This window comes from Grampus griseus, assembly GCF_964374135.1.
Source record: "Grampus griseus genome assembly, chromosome: 5".
Classification (NCBI taxonomy): Eukaryota; Metazoa; Chordata; class Mammalia; order Artiodactyla; family Delphinidae; genus Grampus; species Grampus griseus.
The window spans coordinates 11753810-11772086 of record NC_138998.1 but is presented as its reverse complement, the minus strand read 5'-3'; the positions used below and the strand labels follow the sequence as shown (position 1 = coordinate 11772086).

Genomic DNA, 18277 nt, shown 5'->3' with positions numbered 1-18277 from the left:
GCAGTAGAATAACATATTTAAAGTGCTTAAAAAAAAATCAAAGAGAATTCTATATCCAGCAAAATTATCTTTCAAAAATGAAAAATTAAGACATTCCCATTTAAACAAAAATTGGGTTTGAAAAAAAAAGTGGCAACTGTACCCTGTGTGTAGATTTTGAAGACAGTTTCAAAGAATGATATGGGCTAATAACACTAACACATGAGCCACAAAAGAAAGTATCAACAGAATTAATCATTCAGTACTCCAAGTGAAGGAAAATCTTGGTACATTTCAGGCAATATTTTGTGTTTAGTTAAAAACTTGTAGCTAAGAGGTAAAATATTTTCAACAGCCAAAAGAAATCCTCTTTTCCTCTGACTCTTACATTGTTTTCTCTTACAAAGAATTCTTTGTTCAAATTTTGATATAGACTTTACCTGGAACATTATGGAAAATATGTTATGTTTCCAAAAAGGCAAAATGTACTGTTATGTAGGTATGTATAGTCTATAAGATTGCTTCATCTAAAGTCACTGTCTGACCAATCCCTTGGCTGCCCCCAATTAACTAGCCAGAGGTCTCTCTTCTGAACTACTACTAAAAAATTAAAATAAAAATCCTAAGGGAAAAAACTGGAGAACATGCCCATAGCTCAATTCCTCTAAGTTTTACTATCCCAGCTCCACAAATAATTCTAAGGTTCCTATGCTGGTAAGCTTACTGCCACCAACACATATTCGCTCATTCCTTGGCCATGGAAAACTGACTCAGGCAAGAAAACCAAATACAGAAATCCTTAAGTTATCAATATTAATCTTCTTTAAAAAGGGTTTTACAAAAGATAGGCTCAGCCTGCTATGGACTGAATTCTGTCCCCCCAAAATTCATGCTGAAGCCCTAAACTCCAATGTAATGTGATGATAACTGGAGATAGGGTCTTGGGAGGTAATCAGAGTTAAAGAAGGTAATGTGGATGAGGCCCACATAATGGGATCAGTGGCTTTGTAAGAGGAAGAGGGATCACTCTCTCTACCATATGAAGACATAGCAAAAAGACTGCAAGACAAAAGAGCACCCTCACCAACAACCCAATTCTGCCAGACCCTGACTGTGGACTTCCCAGCACCCAGAACCATAAGATATAAACATCTATTGTTTAAGCCACCCAGTCTATTGTATTTTATTACAGCAGCCTGAATTGACTTAAGACACAGCCAGAAAATACCAGATAAAAGTTATATAGCAGTGAGTCACTGAACTTGCTGACAAGATGCTACTACAGGCCCACGCAAGAATTACAGCCAAAGTCTGAACCACTGAAATTATGACAGGAACCCTAGAGTTGCAGCAATGACAATGCTGAAGTGACAACCTTGGCCACGGGCCATGTCCACACGAAAAGAACTATACTGCAAAAGTCCTACGCTTACTTTTTCCAAAGTGAAATCCATGTGCTTTATCTGTGAAAAATTAATAATAGCCCAAGGATAACTGAGGAGTCTTCTGTTTCCTTTATACTCTAACAAAGAGTTTGTTTCATGTAGGAACATCAAATAACCAGCTAGCCTTACATAATCATTCACCACAACCAAATTCAGCAAACAACACTCCAATAAGCCAATTTAATTACAAAAAGTTAGTAACCTGTGTCCAAAAGAGAATTTCACCTTATCAGCTTTCTTATGTCTTCGGTCAGTACATTTAAATCTAGAAGCGGCAGGAAAGGCTCAATTCTTTTAGGAATGTTGTCTCAATCTACTATCAAAGTAGTTGCAAAAACATGCCTCTGGTACCAGGTAGGGGAGAGAAGTGACAGAAGAAATTAAAGATGTTCAACTATATATGTAAAGTGGATTAACTGGAACAAAATCAACCTAAGCACAGCACTGCCAAATAAAACGTGCTGATGAAGTGTCTGAAAAGTTAACAAGTAGGGCGAAAACAATCAAAACTAATCAATTACTCCACAAAGCATACACTTCTAATTTTTACATCATCAAGCTTTAAAATGTCAAAAATCCCTCTTATTAAACTCACAGTAAGTCTTCGATATATATTTGCTGAATGGATAAAATATGTACTAATCCATATTCTGACAAGTATTTTTCTATATGAGAAATTAATTTCAATTATCTGAGATAATTCTCAATTAACCCTTGTTTAAATGAAACCCTTAAATACTTTACTAAGTCAAATGGTGTTTTAAAGCTTCTGTGTCGTTATACTGCTCAAATTGTTCAAACAATGGGAAAATCATCTTCTAACTATCCCACTGAGGAGGTCTGCTTCTGAATTAGAAGAGAAGCACTCCATAATAAATGGTGACAAAAACTTCATGGATTCAAGTTAGGGTTCTTTGGGGGAGGGGAAGATGATTTATATCAAGTGACAGGCCTACTACATCTCTAAGGAAGAATAATTCAAGGTCTTATCATTAACCAAATATTAGGGATAGGAGGAAGGGACAAGAAGTGAGTAAAAAAGATACAAAAAGACCTACTAAGGGGAGAAAGAAGGTAATAAAGTAAAATTAACATTCCCAATACTTGCTGTATTGTGTTATTTGCACTCAACAATTAAAGCAATCTGATATCTTTCTAAGGATAAATTTTAAGTATTTGGAAGAAAGACCTTTCTTTATTTCAAGATTAAATGAAGCTTGTACTTATAACTCCAAATGTTCTTCAGGCTTTCCATAACCTCCACATGAGAATGCTCATGTTTTGGGACACACTAGGTATTCAAAGAATGTCAGCTCTGTACATGTCAATTCCAATAACAGATGAGACTGGCATTCTCATGGGCTATGAGGGCTTCTTATACTAGGTGCCTTACTCCATCCCTTCAACATATTCTACACACGGTGGCAGGATTAAACGTAACATCATTGCCAGCTAGGTATAACCTTCAAAGCTAAATCCCAACCAATAAAATCTGCAGTGGAGCTTCATATCCAAGGCCCCCTGATTCTACCATATGTTTTCTATCTTTAACATACTGCAGCTCTAATCACATACCAGAACACTCACAGGGATCTACATACAGCTGCTGCTGCATCTTTGTTCAGTACTACCCTTCGTTTATGACCACCAGCGCAATGTTGTCTGAGGCATGCTCATTTCACTCAAATCAGAAGTAACCTCTCCCTTCTCTAAATTTTCTACTCCATTCTTTGTAGTTCTCGTTCACTTACACAGTTCTATCTTATCTTATGGTGATTTGTGTATACCAACAGTCTGCTCTCTGAGGGCAAGAGCTCTATCACACCATCTTTGTGTCTCCCACAATGCCTAACACTCATTTCCATAAAGATCTGCTGATTTACTACATGGATACCTCAAAAGACTCTATGGGAAAAACAGATATATTTTAAGGGAAAAAAAAATGTTTAGATATGTCACTGTTTTAAATTGCATTTGCTTTTTATATCACTTTGATAATCTCAGTGTTTTAAGTGAATATTTAATCCATTTACAATTAAAATAAGCACTAATACAGTGGGGTTCTATAGCTCTTCCTACTATTTGTTCTCTATTTGATCCATCTATTTATTCTATGTTCCTATTTCTGTTCCTTTCTTATTGTTTGCCTTCTTTTAGATTAGAAAAGTTGTTTCCTTTCTTTATTAAATTACTTATACATCTGTTACTATTCTTTAATTTTTTTTATTTTTATTGAAGTATAGTTGATTTACAATGTTGTGTTAATTTCTGCTGTACAACAAAGCGATTCAGTTATACATATATATACATTATTTTTCCATATTGTTTTCCATTATAGTTTATTACAGGATACTGAATATAGTTCTCTGTGCTATACAGGACCCTGTTGTTTATCCATTCTATATATAATAGTTTGTGTCTTCTAACCCCAAACTCCCAGTCCATCCCTCCCCTACCCCCCACCCCCACCTTGGCAACCACAAGCCTTTTCTCTATGTCTGTGAGTCTGTTTCTGTTTTGTAGATAAGTTCATTTGTGTCCTATTTTAGATCCCACATATAAGTGATATCATATGATACTTGTCTTTTTCTTTCTGACTTACTCACTTAGCATGATAATCTCTAGGTCCATTGCTGCAAATGGCATTATTTCATTCTCCTTATGGCTGAGTAATATTCCATTGTATATATGTACCACATCTTCTTTAGCCATTCCTCTGTCAGTGGACATTTAGGTTGTTTCTATGTCTTGGCTATTGTAAATAGTGCTACTATGAACATAGAGGTGCATGTAACTTTTTGAATTAAGAGTTTTGTCTGGATATATTCTCTAGCCCCTTCTACCATGTGAGGACATAGCAAGAAGGCACCAGCTATGAACCAGAAAAAGGGTCTTCCCCAGGATGCGACCATGCTGGTGCCTTGATCCTGGACTTCCAGCCACCGGGACTGTGAGAAATACATTTATGTGTTATTTTGTTACAGCTGCTCAAACAGACTAAGACATCAAACTCACCTCAAACAAGCGCAAGTCAGCAGGAACTCTGTCCCCAACAGAAAGGCAAACTGTATCACCTGGAACCAAGTCTCGTGCAAGTGTATGTTCCAATTTTCCTTCACGCACACTGTAACATGAAACAGAAACAACCACAGAGGAAGAAAGCAAGCCAGACCACTTATTTGAAGAAATTCCTTCCAGTAGGCTTGCTTGAGGGAAAATATATTGCATTATCACCACTTCTAAGGAGATAAGTCAAATACAGAAACCAAGAAAAGACTTACTCTTGTGCTCTTGATAATTAAGATGCTCAGATGAATTAAAAAAAAAAACAAACAAAGCACTGGAAAAGCTCTCCAGTTGCTCAAATGTAAAATGCGAAAACTGTAGCAACCTTCTCAATCACCAGGGTCTGATTATACATCACTGCACCCACAACAGTGCTTGGCACACAGTCACACACAGAAAGTATCTGTTGAATAAATCCATGTCTCAAGAATCTCAAAATTAGAAGTAACAAAAGTTTTAATAGTACAACTTGCTATACTGAATAGGGCATGAATTTTTCATGTCAGATTAATGGTTTCTACCTTATGTTTAAACAAATATTGGGCCACAATGTACACTGTAATAGTCACATTTAATTTCTACTTTTAAGAGTAGAAATCCGTATCAGAAACAAGGATCATACCAATGGCATTCTGGTGGCATCAGTTTATTCAGTTCTTCAAGAGATTTTTCTGAACGATATTCCTATTAAAAAAAAAAATTAAGAAAAAATATTTATAAAGAAATGCAAATATGTACATTCTTAAGAACATATACTATGTTAGACTTAACTAAATATTGACCCCAATCATTATTTTAACATTTCTCCCAATTTTTATCTTTTTCTTTACTTGCATTTATATTCCTACCCATAAAAGCTTGTCCTTTATGTTAAATATATAGTAACCAATTTTTGATAATTAAGTATTCTCAATTTTTTATATATATATATTTTTTGGGGAGGGTGCTGGCACACCACGCAGTATGTGGGATCTTAGTTCCCCAACCAGGGATCGAACCCACGTCCCCTGCATTGCAAGTGCGAGTCTTAACCACTGGGCCACCAGGGAAGTCCCTCAATTTTCTATTTCAATATTCAGTGTGCAAACCTAAGGTCAAGTTACTTATAAGAAAGTGAAGAAAACTGATTAGTGTGTCCAAAAAGTAGTTTTCAGTCATTAAAAGTTAAGATCATTGAGCCTCATAATTAAGATAACTTTACTTTTAGTGTTTAATGACCAAGGAAGTCAAAGACAATTAACTGCAAACAACACTGGTGTTGAGGATTCAAGCCCAAGGCAAGGTTTGTGAAACAAATCTTCGTGGGAAGAACGTAAGTTAAACAAGGAGAGAGATGTGGCTGCCCTACCCTTTCCCATGACTGAATTACCTAGAAAGAGGAAATTCTCAGGGGCCCTAACTGTGAGGCTCCAGCCTTCCTCCAACCATACAATCACAGCTGAGAGTCAGAGACAACCTTCACCTCAGTAATGTGGGCTGTCTTGCTTCACACAACATCACTGCTATTTTTGTCTCATGTCTGCACTAAGTACACCAATCTTTTGATCTAAGGTTAAAAAGGGAGAAGAGGGCTTCCCTGGTGGCACAGTGGTTGAGGGTCCGCCTGCCGATGCAGGGGACACAGGTTCGTGCCCCGGTCCGGGAAGATCCCACATGCCGCGGAGCGGCTGGGTCCGTGAGCCGTGGCCGCTGAGCCTGCGCTCCACAACAGGAGAGGCCACAACAGTGAGAGGCCCGCGTACCTCAAAAAAAAAAAAAAAAAAAAAAAAAAGGGAGAAGAAGGGGTAGGGAGAGTAGTGGGAGTGAAAGTCGGGGGGTGTTTTGAAATGACTGCAGTGCTAGCACTAATCAAAACTGCACACCTTTCACAAACGTTTTCAAATAGAAAACACAAAGCTGTATATGAATAACTTAGAACTAAATCTGTCTTTACTACTTAAGCAAGAGGAACAAATGTGAGAGTAAGGTAAATCTGTAAATATAAAAATCACAAGACACCCAGGGTAATATACAGCATAAGGAACATTACAATAATTCTGTATGGGGACAGACGGTTACTAGGCTTATGGTGATCATTTCATAATGCATGCAAATATCAAATCACTGTATACTGCACCTGAAACAATACTGCATCTCAACTATACTTCAATTTTAAAAAAAAATTACAAAGACACCCCTCCCCCAATCATACCAAGGATATTAAGGAATTTGGAAGTTTTAACCAAAAATTCCATAAAAGGCTAGAAAACACTCACTACTCCTAGATCCTAATAAATGACATAGAAGCTGCCCAATCTTTACCTCCCTCTTCAGACTTCTTAGCCTTTACTCACTACAACTACAAAGATACCTCTATATCAAAATGATCCTTCAACACAAACTTGACAGCCATCTCAAATGAACACCTAAAAGTTAAATTTTAAATTTATTGTAAGGTGGCATCAATATATGACTATACGAAACAATTAGCTATTTTTATGACTGCAAGGGTGTACAATGAGGATGGGAAATTGAGATTAGAAAGGGGGGAAGGCAGATGTAAATAATAAAAAGCATTCTCCTCCTAAAACACAGGTAAAAACACATATAAATAATGAACCTATCAAATGAACCTATCATAAAGATATTTGGCAGATGGTTTCAGCCACTACATTTAAGGTGTGTAACACACTATCTTTGTGTAAAAGTCCACACTGAGTACGTTAAAATAGAAATTTTGTGGGATTTTTTCTGAGAGTAGGGGCTATTACCAAGCTACTAATGTCTTCCATACAAAGTGATAATACTGTAAGAATACTTCTGAAGCAAGCCACTCCATACATCTGTAGCATTATTAAAGATGCAAAAGGGTTCCAGTTACTGGTCCAGTGCGGCGTACCACCCACATGACCAAATGAATAGCTGTGTCCAATGAGGCTCAGCCTGGAATAACCTCTACTAAACTAACCCGCCACCTGCCCTAAGGCAACTTTTATCTGTTCTAAGCAAAAGTATTCCCTAGATACAGGATTCCTGATGGTGTACTAATGCAACTCACAAACTTGCTGCAGACAACCTGATTAAAACCGGCTTTTCTACACTGGGTGACTATAAAACAAATTACTAAATTAGAGATTACCACAGGAAAACTGGATGATGACAGGAAATACCCAAGGAATAAATCATAGATGTGGAAATAACCACAGCCACTTAACATATAGTCTTAAGATTCAAATTAACATGAATTTCAAATGCCATATTAATTTTTCCCTAAACTAGAATAATTCTTCTAGTCTTATTAACCATGCTTTAAAACTTTTAGCTAATCAAATGACACCTGCCAACACTGTTCTAAAACCTAAAGAAGTTATCAGATATTTAAATAAACATAAAACTAAGCCCATGTTTTTATTTATATCTACACTGGTCAACAGAAATCCAGACATTATCTCCACATTATTCACATTAATTTTTTAAAGGGGGTTCCTTTTCATATATCTTCTTTACTGTTCCAATGTCTATGCTGAACAGGGAGTTCAATCCAGATCAGAACATCCCTTCCATTGAGGAATGAGGAATTTGAACTCTGGCCCAATTTGTTAACTGGAAAAAATTTAAAAGCCTACTGCTGGATTTTATTTCTATTACTGTACTTCTTGCTTCCATCTGCTTCAGTTATCTTTAACATCATCAAAAAAAAACTAGATTTCTTCATGCCACTGCCTAAACCAAAGCAGTCAAGGTGGTTCCACAAACTTCCTTGCAGAGTTATTGTTTTTGAAATTATTTCAAAAACAAAGAATAAATTGTTCTGACCAACATACCCATTAACTATACATTTTAACTAACATAAACCACCTTGATTTTTTAAGCAATTAACTAAAATACCATTTTTATGTCATCAAAATAGGCTACTTACTCACCTGAACAAAGGCGACCGTAACGACGATAAGTATTGCCTAAACAAAACAAACAACATTTTTAAATAAGACATTGTAATAACTGTTAATCATATCTTATTTTTCTGACTCTATCTGCAGCCCCAAGACACCAGACACTAAGCACAAAACATCCAGGGAAGGAATCACAACTCCGCCTTGAGGCCTGTGGGGAAAAACGGACAGGTGACAGGGACCTGCCTCCCCAGGAAGGCTTCTCAAACTCTTTGATCTCAGGATCCCTTTATGCTCTTACAAACAGAGGACCAGCTTTTGTTTATGTGACTTCCAGCTATTGATATTTACCATATTAAATACATTTTCAATCACTCAGTTTTAATTTCTACTTATTATCTAAAAAAAAGTAAGCCCATTACATGTTAACATACAACATTTTTTATGAAAAATATTCCCCCCCAAAAATTGTGGGAAAAGTGGCAGTGTTTTCAATTTTTCTATCTTTAATGTCTGCTTTAATACAAAGCCAGATTCTCGTATCTGCTTCTGCATTCAATCTATTGATATGTTGATTAGCCTGAAGTATATGAACAAAATTCAGCCTCATTCAGATATTGTTGAAAAAGGGAGGAGTATTTTAAAAGCCTTTTCAGATGATTATGGATATTATTCTTAGCTACACCAAAATTAGACAACTGTTACTTCAAAAGTAATTTGCAATATAGAACTTAAAACTATATCAATGAACTTTTCATAATCTGTTATATTAAAATCTACTGATCTCTTTTGCATGTTTCATGGCTCTTTTGTCACCGAACATTTTGTATCATCATGCACTGGTCATTTAGAAAAGATTGATTCACTTGGTTATTCAAATCTTTCAAGTGTTGACACATTTCATAATAGTTAAAAAAAAAATCACATTCACTAAAATCACTACTGATCTTATTAGAATAAGGTCTTAAATACTGGGAAGTTGTCCAGCATAAAATAATGCATAAAATTTTTGCAAAATTCTAATTATCACTGAAAGCTTGAATTTTACCATTGGCAACAAATTCTGTCAGTTGTTTTTCTTGTAGTGATAGGCTCATGCCACTCACTTTCAAAAAAAGTATGCCAGTTATCCAAGTCTTAATAACCATAGTTTGTCTATCAGTCATTCTTTCGAGTAAAAGGCTAGTTCAGCTCAGCACACAGCCTTTCCTTGAAACAACCATCATACTTCAATGCGTACTTCCCATTTCATCACACAGAACATTAAAAAGGTATATATTTAAGGATCAAGACTTAATAAAATTAATTTTTACTGTTTTATCAAAAACACTGCTAAGAGAAACAAACAGTGAAAGAAAACAATGACTACTAGTTTGTTGCCATTATTTTGATTCAAGCCGAAGCTCTAACAGTTTTACCCGTCATCACTTTTGCGCCACTGATGCAAATGTCTATAGCAAAAAGACAATGTTTTTAGTTTTATGAAAGTAGTTTTGACCTCATATGCTCCCTTAAAAGAATCTCAGAGACTCCTGGGAGTCCACAAGCAAGAGCTGGTGAATCACAGCTCTACGTTCATTTCTACTGTGTTCTTAAGCCTAACACACTTGCTTTAATCAATGCTTATACTTACTATAAATTTTTATACTACAATGAAACAGAAGGGCAAGGAAAAAAAAAAAGATGAAGGCCAGAATAACCTAACTGGAAAGAATAAAATACAGAGTACACTGTTAAATAATACTTTTAATTTTTTAAATGTCAGGCTTCAGTTCACGATTACTCAAACGTATTCTCAATTGGAAAGTAAAATAAATATTTAACTGGAAAATTATTATAAAATATTTCATATCTGTGAAATTATCGGATTGTTAAATAATTCTAGGGTGCCAATCACAGACCCTTGAACATTACATGAGATCACTGCAACTAAAACCAGAATTTGGATTTTAACAAAAAAATCTGAAGAAGCATTAAGGCATGTCTCAATTCATTTTCTAAAATAAAAGCCAATCCTAATTTATATGATTAACAATTTTTAAAAATATATATTTTTTCTTACCACAGTGATACTGACAGCATCATCAAACTGATGCATTAAAACACTGATGACTGCAGAAGCCAGAAGCAGCATAATAAGGGGATTTTTAAACTGAAAGTGAAAAAAAAACAGCAATTCAACAGTTTTGTATGAAAGACAGTTGTGCACCAGCACAGCAAAAGCCTAAAAAAAACAACTATCAGGGCATTATTACTTAAAACTAAGAATTTATCAATTCCTTATAGTACACATGTATTTTTAGTATACTATAAGCTGTTCTGAATTTCTACCCGGGCTAGAATAAATGGAATATAACTTTGAAGCTAAAGGTTTACATTAAGCACTGGGTAGAACACCTAAATTATAAATTCCAAACATTCCTCAGCATTCCTATACTATAAGTATATGGGTGTAGATTACAATTCTGTGGTTGACCCACCCACCACAGGAATAACCACCCCCCACCAGGGGAGGGGCGGGGCAGCTAAGAGCAGACAGTAAGATCCTCACCACAGAAGAAGCTGAAGATTTCCCCAACACTGGTTTTCCTGACATCTAGCTAGCAGAGAGAAAAGTATCTAAAGAAACAAACCACAGCACCAACTCAATCAGGCAGCTCTTAAATGACCAAGCACCAGAGCCACCCCAAATTCTTCTAGTTGGACATCCTAGTTAAACGTCAGAGCTCTGCTGCCAGAGTGCCTTCCTCTGATGAAACGGTGCCAATCGCCGTCAAAGTTGCAAAGTAACTTTGCGAAGAATCCATCCCAGCAGAGAGCCTCAGCCCCTGGATATCATAACTGTGAAGTTAGACGCCACCACCTCCCACTCCCTTTATGGCTCCATTCCTTGGCACAGCTGTTGCAACCCTGCTTCACATCAGAATCACGTGAAGAGTTTCCAACAAATGCCCAGGTTCACACCAGAGCAATCAAATCAGAATCTCTGGGCACAGGGCCCAGGCTTCAGCATTTTTAAAGCACTCCCCAAGTGATTCTAATGCACAGAGGATTGAAAATCACTGCTCCAGCAAAATAAAAGTACAACTGCAATGTGGTTCAGGGTTGACAAACTACACACAAACTGAGCCAGAGTACCTGGGTCTGAATCCAGCTCCAATTTTGTGTGACCTTAATTTTTTAAGCCCTGGGGGTACTTCCCTACCTTGTACCAAAAACTGTGGTAAGCATTAACCAAGAATGTATATTAAATCACTGTGTAAACTACAAACCCCTCAAACATTAGCTGCTATCACCACACTTTGAGAGCAAGGCCCATGATCATTTTATTTCACCCTAAACCAGCTGTGCCGTGGTACTAAGGAAACCACCTGATAGATGGCAGGCTCCAAATGTTTGCAGAACAACAAATTCAGTGTTCTCTGCAGAGGAGTGAGGAGTGGTCCAGTGCTTTATGATTAACAACTGATATTTACTGTTAATTACTGCTTGCACTTAACTACATTACAGGCACTATTTCATTTCATTCTCACAGCAATCTCATGATGCAGGTAACTCTAGCTTTGAAACAGGATCAAGAAAGCAAAACATTAAAAATCATATTGCCTAATGATAAGTCAAATCACTGTAATTTATAAATCCAGAGTAAACTTCTGAAGTTTTACGTAATGTGGAAATGTGGTAAATTTGAGAATACAAATATACATATAAAAAATATTCCAATAAAAACAAGACAGATACAAGGTTCTTCTCTAAAAATTCAGCTTTTCTACTTTAGACAAATTCATTTAAATAAGTTAAAAATGATAAATTTTGGTTCATTAACAAGCAAGGCCCTTTAGAAAAGTTAAACGATGATATTTTTAAAAAAGAACCTGTAGCTTAGAAGGCATTAGAAAGTTTCTTCACTAAAAAGAATTTATTTGGGGCTTCCCTGGTGGCACAGTGGTTTAGAGAGTCCGCCTGCTGATGCAGGGGACACGGGTTCGTGCCCCGGTCCGGGAAGATCCCACATGCTGCGGAGTGGCTGGGCCCGTGAGCCATGGCCGCTGAGCCTGCGCGTCCAGAGCCTGTGCTCGGCAACGGGAAGAGGCCACAACAGTGATAGGCCCGCGTACCCCCTCCCCCAAAAAAAGAATTTATTTGTATGGCAAACTAATCTTACTACTTGAAAACTGGCCATAGGAGTTTTTTTTTTTTTTTTTTTTTTTTTGGTACGCAGGCCTCTCACTGTTGTGGCCTCTTCCGGTTGCAGAGCACAGGCTCCAGACTGGCTCAGGGGCCCAGCCACTCCGCGGCATGTGGGATCTTCCCGGACCAGGGCACGAACCCGTGTCCCCTGCATCGGCAGGCGGACTCTAAACCACTGCGCCACCAGGGAAGCCCCATAGGAGTTTTTTAGCTTTTCACTAATATACTTGTCATAAAGATAAGAAAAATCCTACAGTAGATCTTTCTGAAAAGATTAGGACATTAATAAAATATAATTAAAAATAGCTATAATCTACTGATAGCTTACTATCTCCTAAGATTATTATCCCCATTTTATAGATAAGGCTCAGAGGATAATAAAGAGCACAGAGCTAGTAAGAAATAAAGGTGGAACTTGTACCCAGGCAGTCAAATGACCTAACTTTTACTAATTTTCTAAGCTAGCCATATTACTTTTAAAAAAGTTAGCATTTCTATAATAAAAAATATTTAAGACACCTGCAAAGGAAACTACTGTTAATAGTATCACCTCCATGTAATATGTCCTTAAAGATTTGTACACTAAAATCATAGAAATTCCAATGTAACAATAAACTCTAACAAATGAAAAAATTTAGGTAAAAAACATTTTAAAAAATTATTTCCTTTCTCCATAAATAACTTCACAAAAGTAAACAACTACATTTACAAAAATACATGTAAGTTACACAGCAGGAGAAAATAAAAATATCTCACCTGAGAAATATACTTCTTCCATAGTGGCTCATCCTCACTGATATCAAACTCATTCCAGCCATGGAAAGCTCTCCGATGACTTACTTCACATTTGTTTAGACCATTCTGAAGATCAGCCTATGAGATTTTACCCATAAAAGTCACTGAGAATATTAGCAGAGAAAAAAAAAAGAAAACACAAAAAAAGTACATACGTATGATCACACTTACAGGAACTTCTATGACAGTCAAAACTAATCTATGGGGACAGAAAGCATATCAGTGGTTGCCTGGGGCCAGAGCAGTAGGAGGGATTAGCTGCAAAAAACATGTGGAAGCTTTTCGGAGTGATGAAAATTTTCTACATCTTAATTGTGGTGGTGGTTACATCTGTCAAAATGCAAACTGTATATTTAATATGAGTACACTGTATTTTATATAAATTATACCTCAATAAAAAAAATTTTAATGTAAGCAACAAGATAGAGTTTAACAAACAAAAAAATTATGATTCTCTTTGGAGAAATAGAAATAACACAAACCAGTCAGGATGTACAGAAAACAAAATACCAGTACATTTTAACTAGTTTTCTTCATTTTCACTGTTGTCTTGTTGTTTTCTAAAATTAGTTTCTCCAAAAGATCATGCATGTTTCTTGCTCTCTGAGCCTATCAAAATTCTGAGATTGGTGTTACCTTTTGTTCTTGGACTGTATATTTATTCCAAGCAGAAAATCTGTGGTTCCTAAATTACTCAAAATAATGAAGTTAACATTAACTGGTTCTTGGGACATTTTATGCCCTATGAACACCACCTACATTCTTCAGTCACTGCCTCTCGTGATTTATTATTTTAACTATCATTAAAGAATAAATTATTTGCATCTCTAAAATAATTAAGTTTCTCTGGCCAAAAGCTTTATAACAGAGTTCACTAATAGTCTTGTGACACAAATATATTTAGAGTAAGTGGTTTTAAAACAGAGTATAAATACAACTCGCCTCCCAAAAAAAACCTCAAGAAAAGGATAACCGATGTTTTTAATGCCATTGTTAAAATATGTAAATTCTGAAGGAAGAATTTTAAATATTCTTTTCCTCATGTTTCATTAGATTGTGATTTTTAAAACTAGGAAGAGATTAAATTACATAAGCAAAGTTTATTTGCAGTTCTGAACTTGCACTTAGCTTTTACATTAGAAAACACCTAAAAAAAGATAAACTCCTAACTCTACTTATGTTAGTAATTAAATTATTTTCCTAATCCAACTAATCCTCACAAAGCACAAATAGTCCCTAGCAATATTAATGATCTAGAGTTGCACTGTCCAATCAGGTAACCACTAGCCTCATGCACCTATTGAAATTTCAATGAATAAAAACTAAATTAAATTAATTTCAGTTCCTCCCCTAAACTATCTGTACTTTAAATCCTCAACTGTCATGTTTAACTAGTGGCTACTGCACTGGACAGTGCAGAACAGAATATTTCTGTCATCACAGAAAATTCTACCAGATAGCACTTATCTATAGGGTCTAAGTGACTCATTCTACTATCCACTCCCTTCCTCCCCACCAAGCACTTACTTGGAGAATGCTTGCAACTTCACTGACTGGTAATTCACTTGCTTTTTTTGATGTCAATACAGGAATCATTGTCTCATTTTCAGCATTAGGAATTTTTTGAAAACGTGCAACCTAGGAAATAAAACCAAAGGAAAAATATTTGAATATACTAAACAATTCTAATGCGGTCTAGAATAAATGAAAATTCAAACGTTCCCAGAAACCTTTTTTCACAGTTAGAAAACAAATATTTTCAGACTAATAATGAGTATCCAGTCCTATTAAGATAATTTTATAGTATGTGCTATTCCAGAAAGCACATTTCAAAAATTAAGTCACCAGTGCTAGCTAGAACACAAAATAATTTTCACATTAAAAAAAAATGCTATTTCTACACCAGTGTAATGAGTAAAAAGTAAAACAGATGTCCTGTCTAGCAGATCCCAATGATTACATGGAGTCATAATCCTCTAAACTCATTATGTTTAACGCAAGGGACAAGGAACAGCTAAGCTTGCTCCATTTTAACTACTCCTGTTGACCAGCTCATTTCTTAACTATCCAGAAAGGACACCAGGCTACTCTACCGAAGCACCATGACAGAACATCAGAATTACAAACCCATTCTCAAACGAGGGGAAACAGAAAGCAGAGAAACCAGACAAGCAGAGGACACACAGGTGAGTGAAGGGGTTGTGAAGAAGCAGAATGAGTCACAGAGATGATAGTAACCATGGCACCTACTTGATGCAGCTTCATAAGCAAATGTCTACAGAAAAGTGTTTAACACATTTCTAGAAATAAATCCCCAATCCAGACTTGAATCTTTATAGACAAGAAGTTTTGAAAAAGTATGAGAAAGGGAGAAAAAGCTCCACGCTGAAACTTTAGAGAAGAAAACATTTCAGCTGCCACACATGCACTGATTTAAACAATACTGAAAGTGAAGTGATCATCTTATTGCCAAGATACAAATCTTTAAGCTTTCAGGTGAAATGTTTTCAACCTTGGATAATCAACATATTTAGGATAAAATATTTCCCTAAAAATTGTTTTTGAGACAGCACTTCTTTAAGACAACAAATAAGGTCAAAAAAATAATAATTTAAGTTTCTATTATTATTAAATTATTATTATAGAGACCTGTATCCATTTAAAAAAAAAAAACTTTGTACTTACTCCAAAAAAAACAGTAAATAGCTATGGAAAAAAAAAAAAGTGTTTCCCAATGCATCCAAGTTCTGGAACAATCATATACACATTTTCTAATCTCATCTATTACAAAGGCATTGTTAAATACTTAAGTATTTTAAAGAAAAGAGCATAAAGTATTTTTCTTTTAATGAGAAGATACTAGTGACCAAAAATTCTGAGGAAATTGGAAACAGATTACCTTTCTTGACATGGTTATTTTATCTTCTGAAATCATTAAGAAGGATCAAATATGTTTACACTGCCTGCAGTGACAATGAGATTAAGAAAATCTTTTATTTCTAAGATTCACGTACATTAATTTCTTCATATATAGTATGAGGATAGTGCCTAAAGTTGTTTGAGGATTACATCCATTAATACATAATTTGACCCACTAGTAATAAACACTGAAATAGCTATTTTCTCCCAAAACTATTTAATATTTATACGCACATACTCAATAATATAATGAGCTCAATAAATTATTAAGGCTAGTAATTCTTCTATTAGACATACTTCTATTAAACATATCATTAATATATTGGAAACTGCCACCTCCAGTTCAAGAGCCTTACTAATAAAAGTCTTTTTTAAAAGTTACCCTTTGGTAGTTGGTATATAAATAGAGTCTATGTTGGAACACACTTTACATAAAATCCCTCAGGAGCATTACATGGGCCCAAAAGAGCTCAAACATCTCAACAGAAGGAAGTGAGACTATATTTCATTTAATAAAGGATAAGATAACTCTCTACATATATGAAGGGCAAGAGGGCAACCCCAAACCCAAAGGGTTAGTTTACAGCAGACCAACTTCAGGACTTAGAATGAAGAGTGCCAGATGCTGTGGGTGGTGGCAGAGGCTGGATGGCCAGCCATGATAAGGACCGGTTTCCACAACAGAGGGAGGCCACAGCCCAGTAAATTCTTGGCCAAAAGCAGTGATGTTAACTGTATTTATGCTTACTAGCCTCTATATCAACTTAAAATTATGAAATCATTAAATTTTAATCCTATTTTCTTTTTAAGCAAATGTTACAGAAATTTACCAACTCAGATGGGTCGTTAGTTATATAAATCATAAGAATATTTTAATTTGTTCATTCATTTACTCTTTTAACAAACACCTGCCATTTCTTGAGAATCTGACTCTGTGCTAGGCCCTTAGAATTTAACAGAGAGCAAAATAAGGAGTGCAACTGGAGGGAAACAGAAGACAGGTATTAACAAAGAATAGCAAAAATGAATGGAAACTGATATGATCACTACTATGAAGGAGTCCACGGCTAAGGGCGCTTGCAATCAGAGACTACAATCAGGACAGGAAAGGTCTGATGAGGAAGTGATGCTTATGGAAGTGAGAGGCAAGAAGCTGCCTGAGGGAGGGGATGGAAGAACAGAAGGAACTGAACGTGTGAGGAAGGGGGAGCACGGCGAGAGTGAAGCACTAAAGATGGCCAACATTCATCCACTCACTCACTCAGTCCTTTGACACATAATCGATGCTTATTATTCTTGGTACTGGGGACACAAAAGTGACCAAACAGGTAAGAACTCTATCCTCATGGAGCTACATACCAATAGGAAGCAAAAGACCATAAATAATACATGATAAATGTTCTAGAAAATAATTAAGAAAAGAAGGATAAGCAAAGGAGGAGTTACTTCATTTTATATGGTGGGGGCTGGTGGGCACCACAAGGAAGACCTCTCCAGTAAGGTGACATTTGGGCAGAGACCTGAAAGAAGCAAGGGAACCAGCTATTAGACATCTAGGTAGAAATGTCCAGGAGGAAGGTGGGTACATGTGCACCTAGGAGAGGTCCAGGCTGAAGCAAGCACATGTCATCATGAGCATATAAATGGTATTAAATCTGAGGATAAACATACACACCAGCACAGAAGAAAGGGAAGAGGTCTGCAGGCTGACCCTAGGGCATCCTCCCAACAGACAGAAATCCAAGATGAGCAGTGACCAAGAGAAAAGACCAAGAAGGAGCAACCAGTGAGGTAAAAGGAGAACCAAGACAGAAGCAAGTATTTCAAGGACAGTGTAATGGGCTGGGCCAAATGTTACTGAAAAATTAAGATAAGAACTGAGAACTGACCACAGGACTTGGTGACAAGGAGATAAATAAATGAGCTCAGTGTATTATAGTGGGACCCAAAAATCAGGAGTGGGTTCAGCAGAAACAGCAGGAGAGAAGTTAAGAGACAGCCAAGTATAAG

The 18277-nt window shown here is 36.2% G+C and overlaps 1 protein-coding gene across 4 annotated transcripts in view; it reads right to left on the bottom strand.

Moving 5' to 3' along the window:
- ATP2C1 (ATPase secretory pathway Ca2+ transporting 1) overlaps positions 1-18277 on the bottom strand; it is a 117838-nt gene that overhangs the window by 50445 nt on the left and 49116 nt on the right. For all 4 annotated transcript variants that reach the window (XM_082654261.1, XM_082654262.1, XM_082654264.1 and 1 more), the window contains 6 exons: positions 14876-14986; positions 13310-13426; positions 10425-10514; positions 8393-8428; positions 5113-5174; positions 4440-4548 (listed from right to left, as the gene is read on the bottom strand). In XM_082654261.1, coding sequence (XP_082510387.1) covers positions 4440-4548; positions 5113-5174; positions 8393-8428; positions 10425-10514; positions 13310-13426; positions 14876-14986 — 525 coding nt within the window. The remainder of the gene's footprint in view (positions 1-4439; positions 4549-5112; positions 5175-8392; positions 8429-10424; positions 10515-13309; positions 13427-14875; positions 14987-18277) is intronic.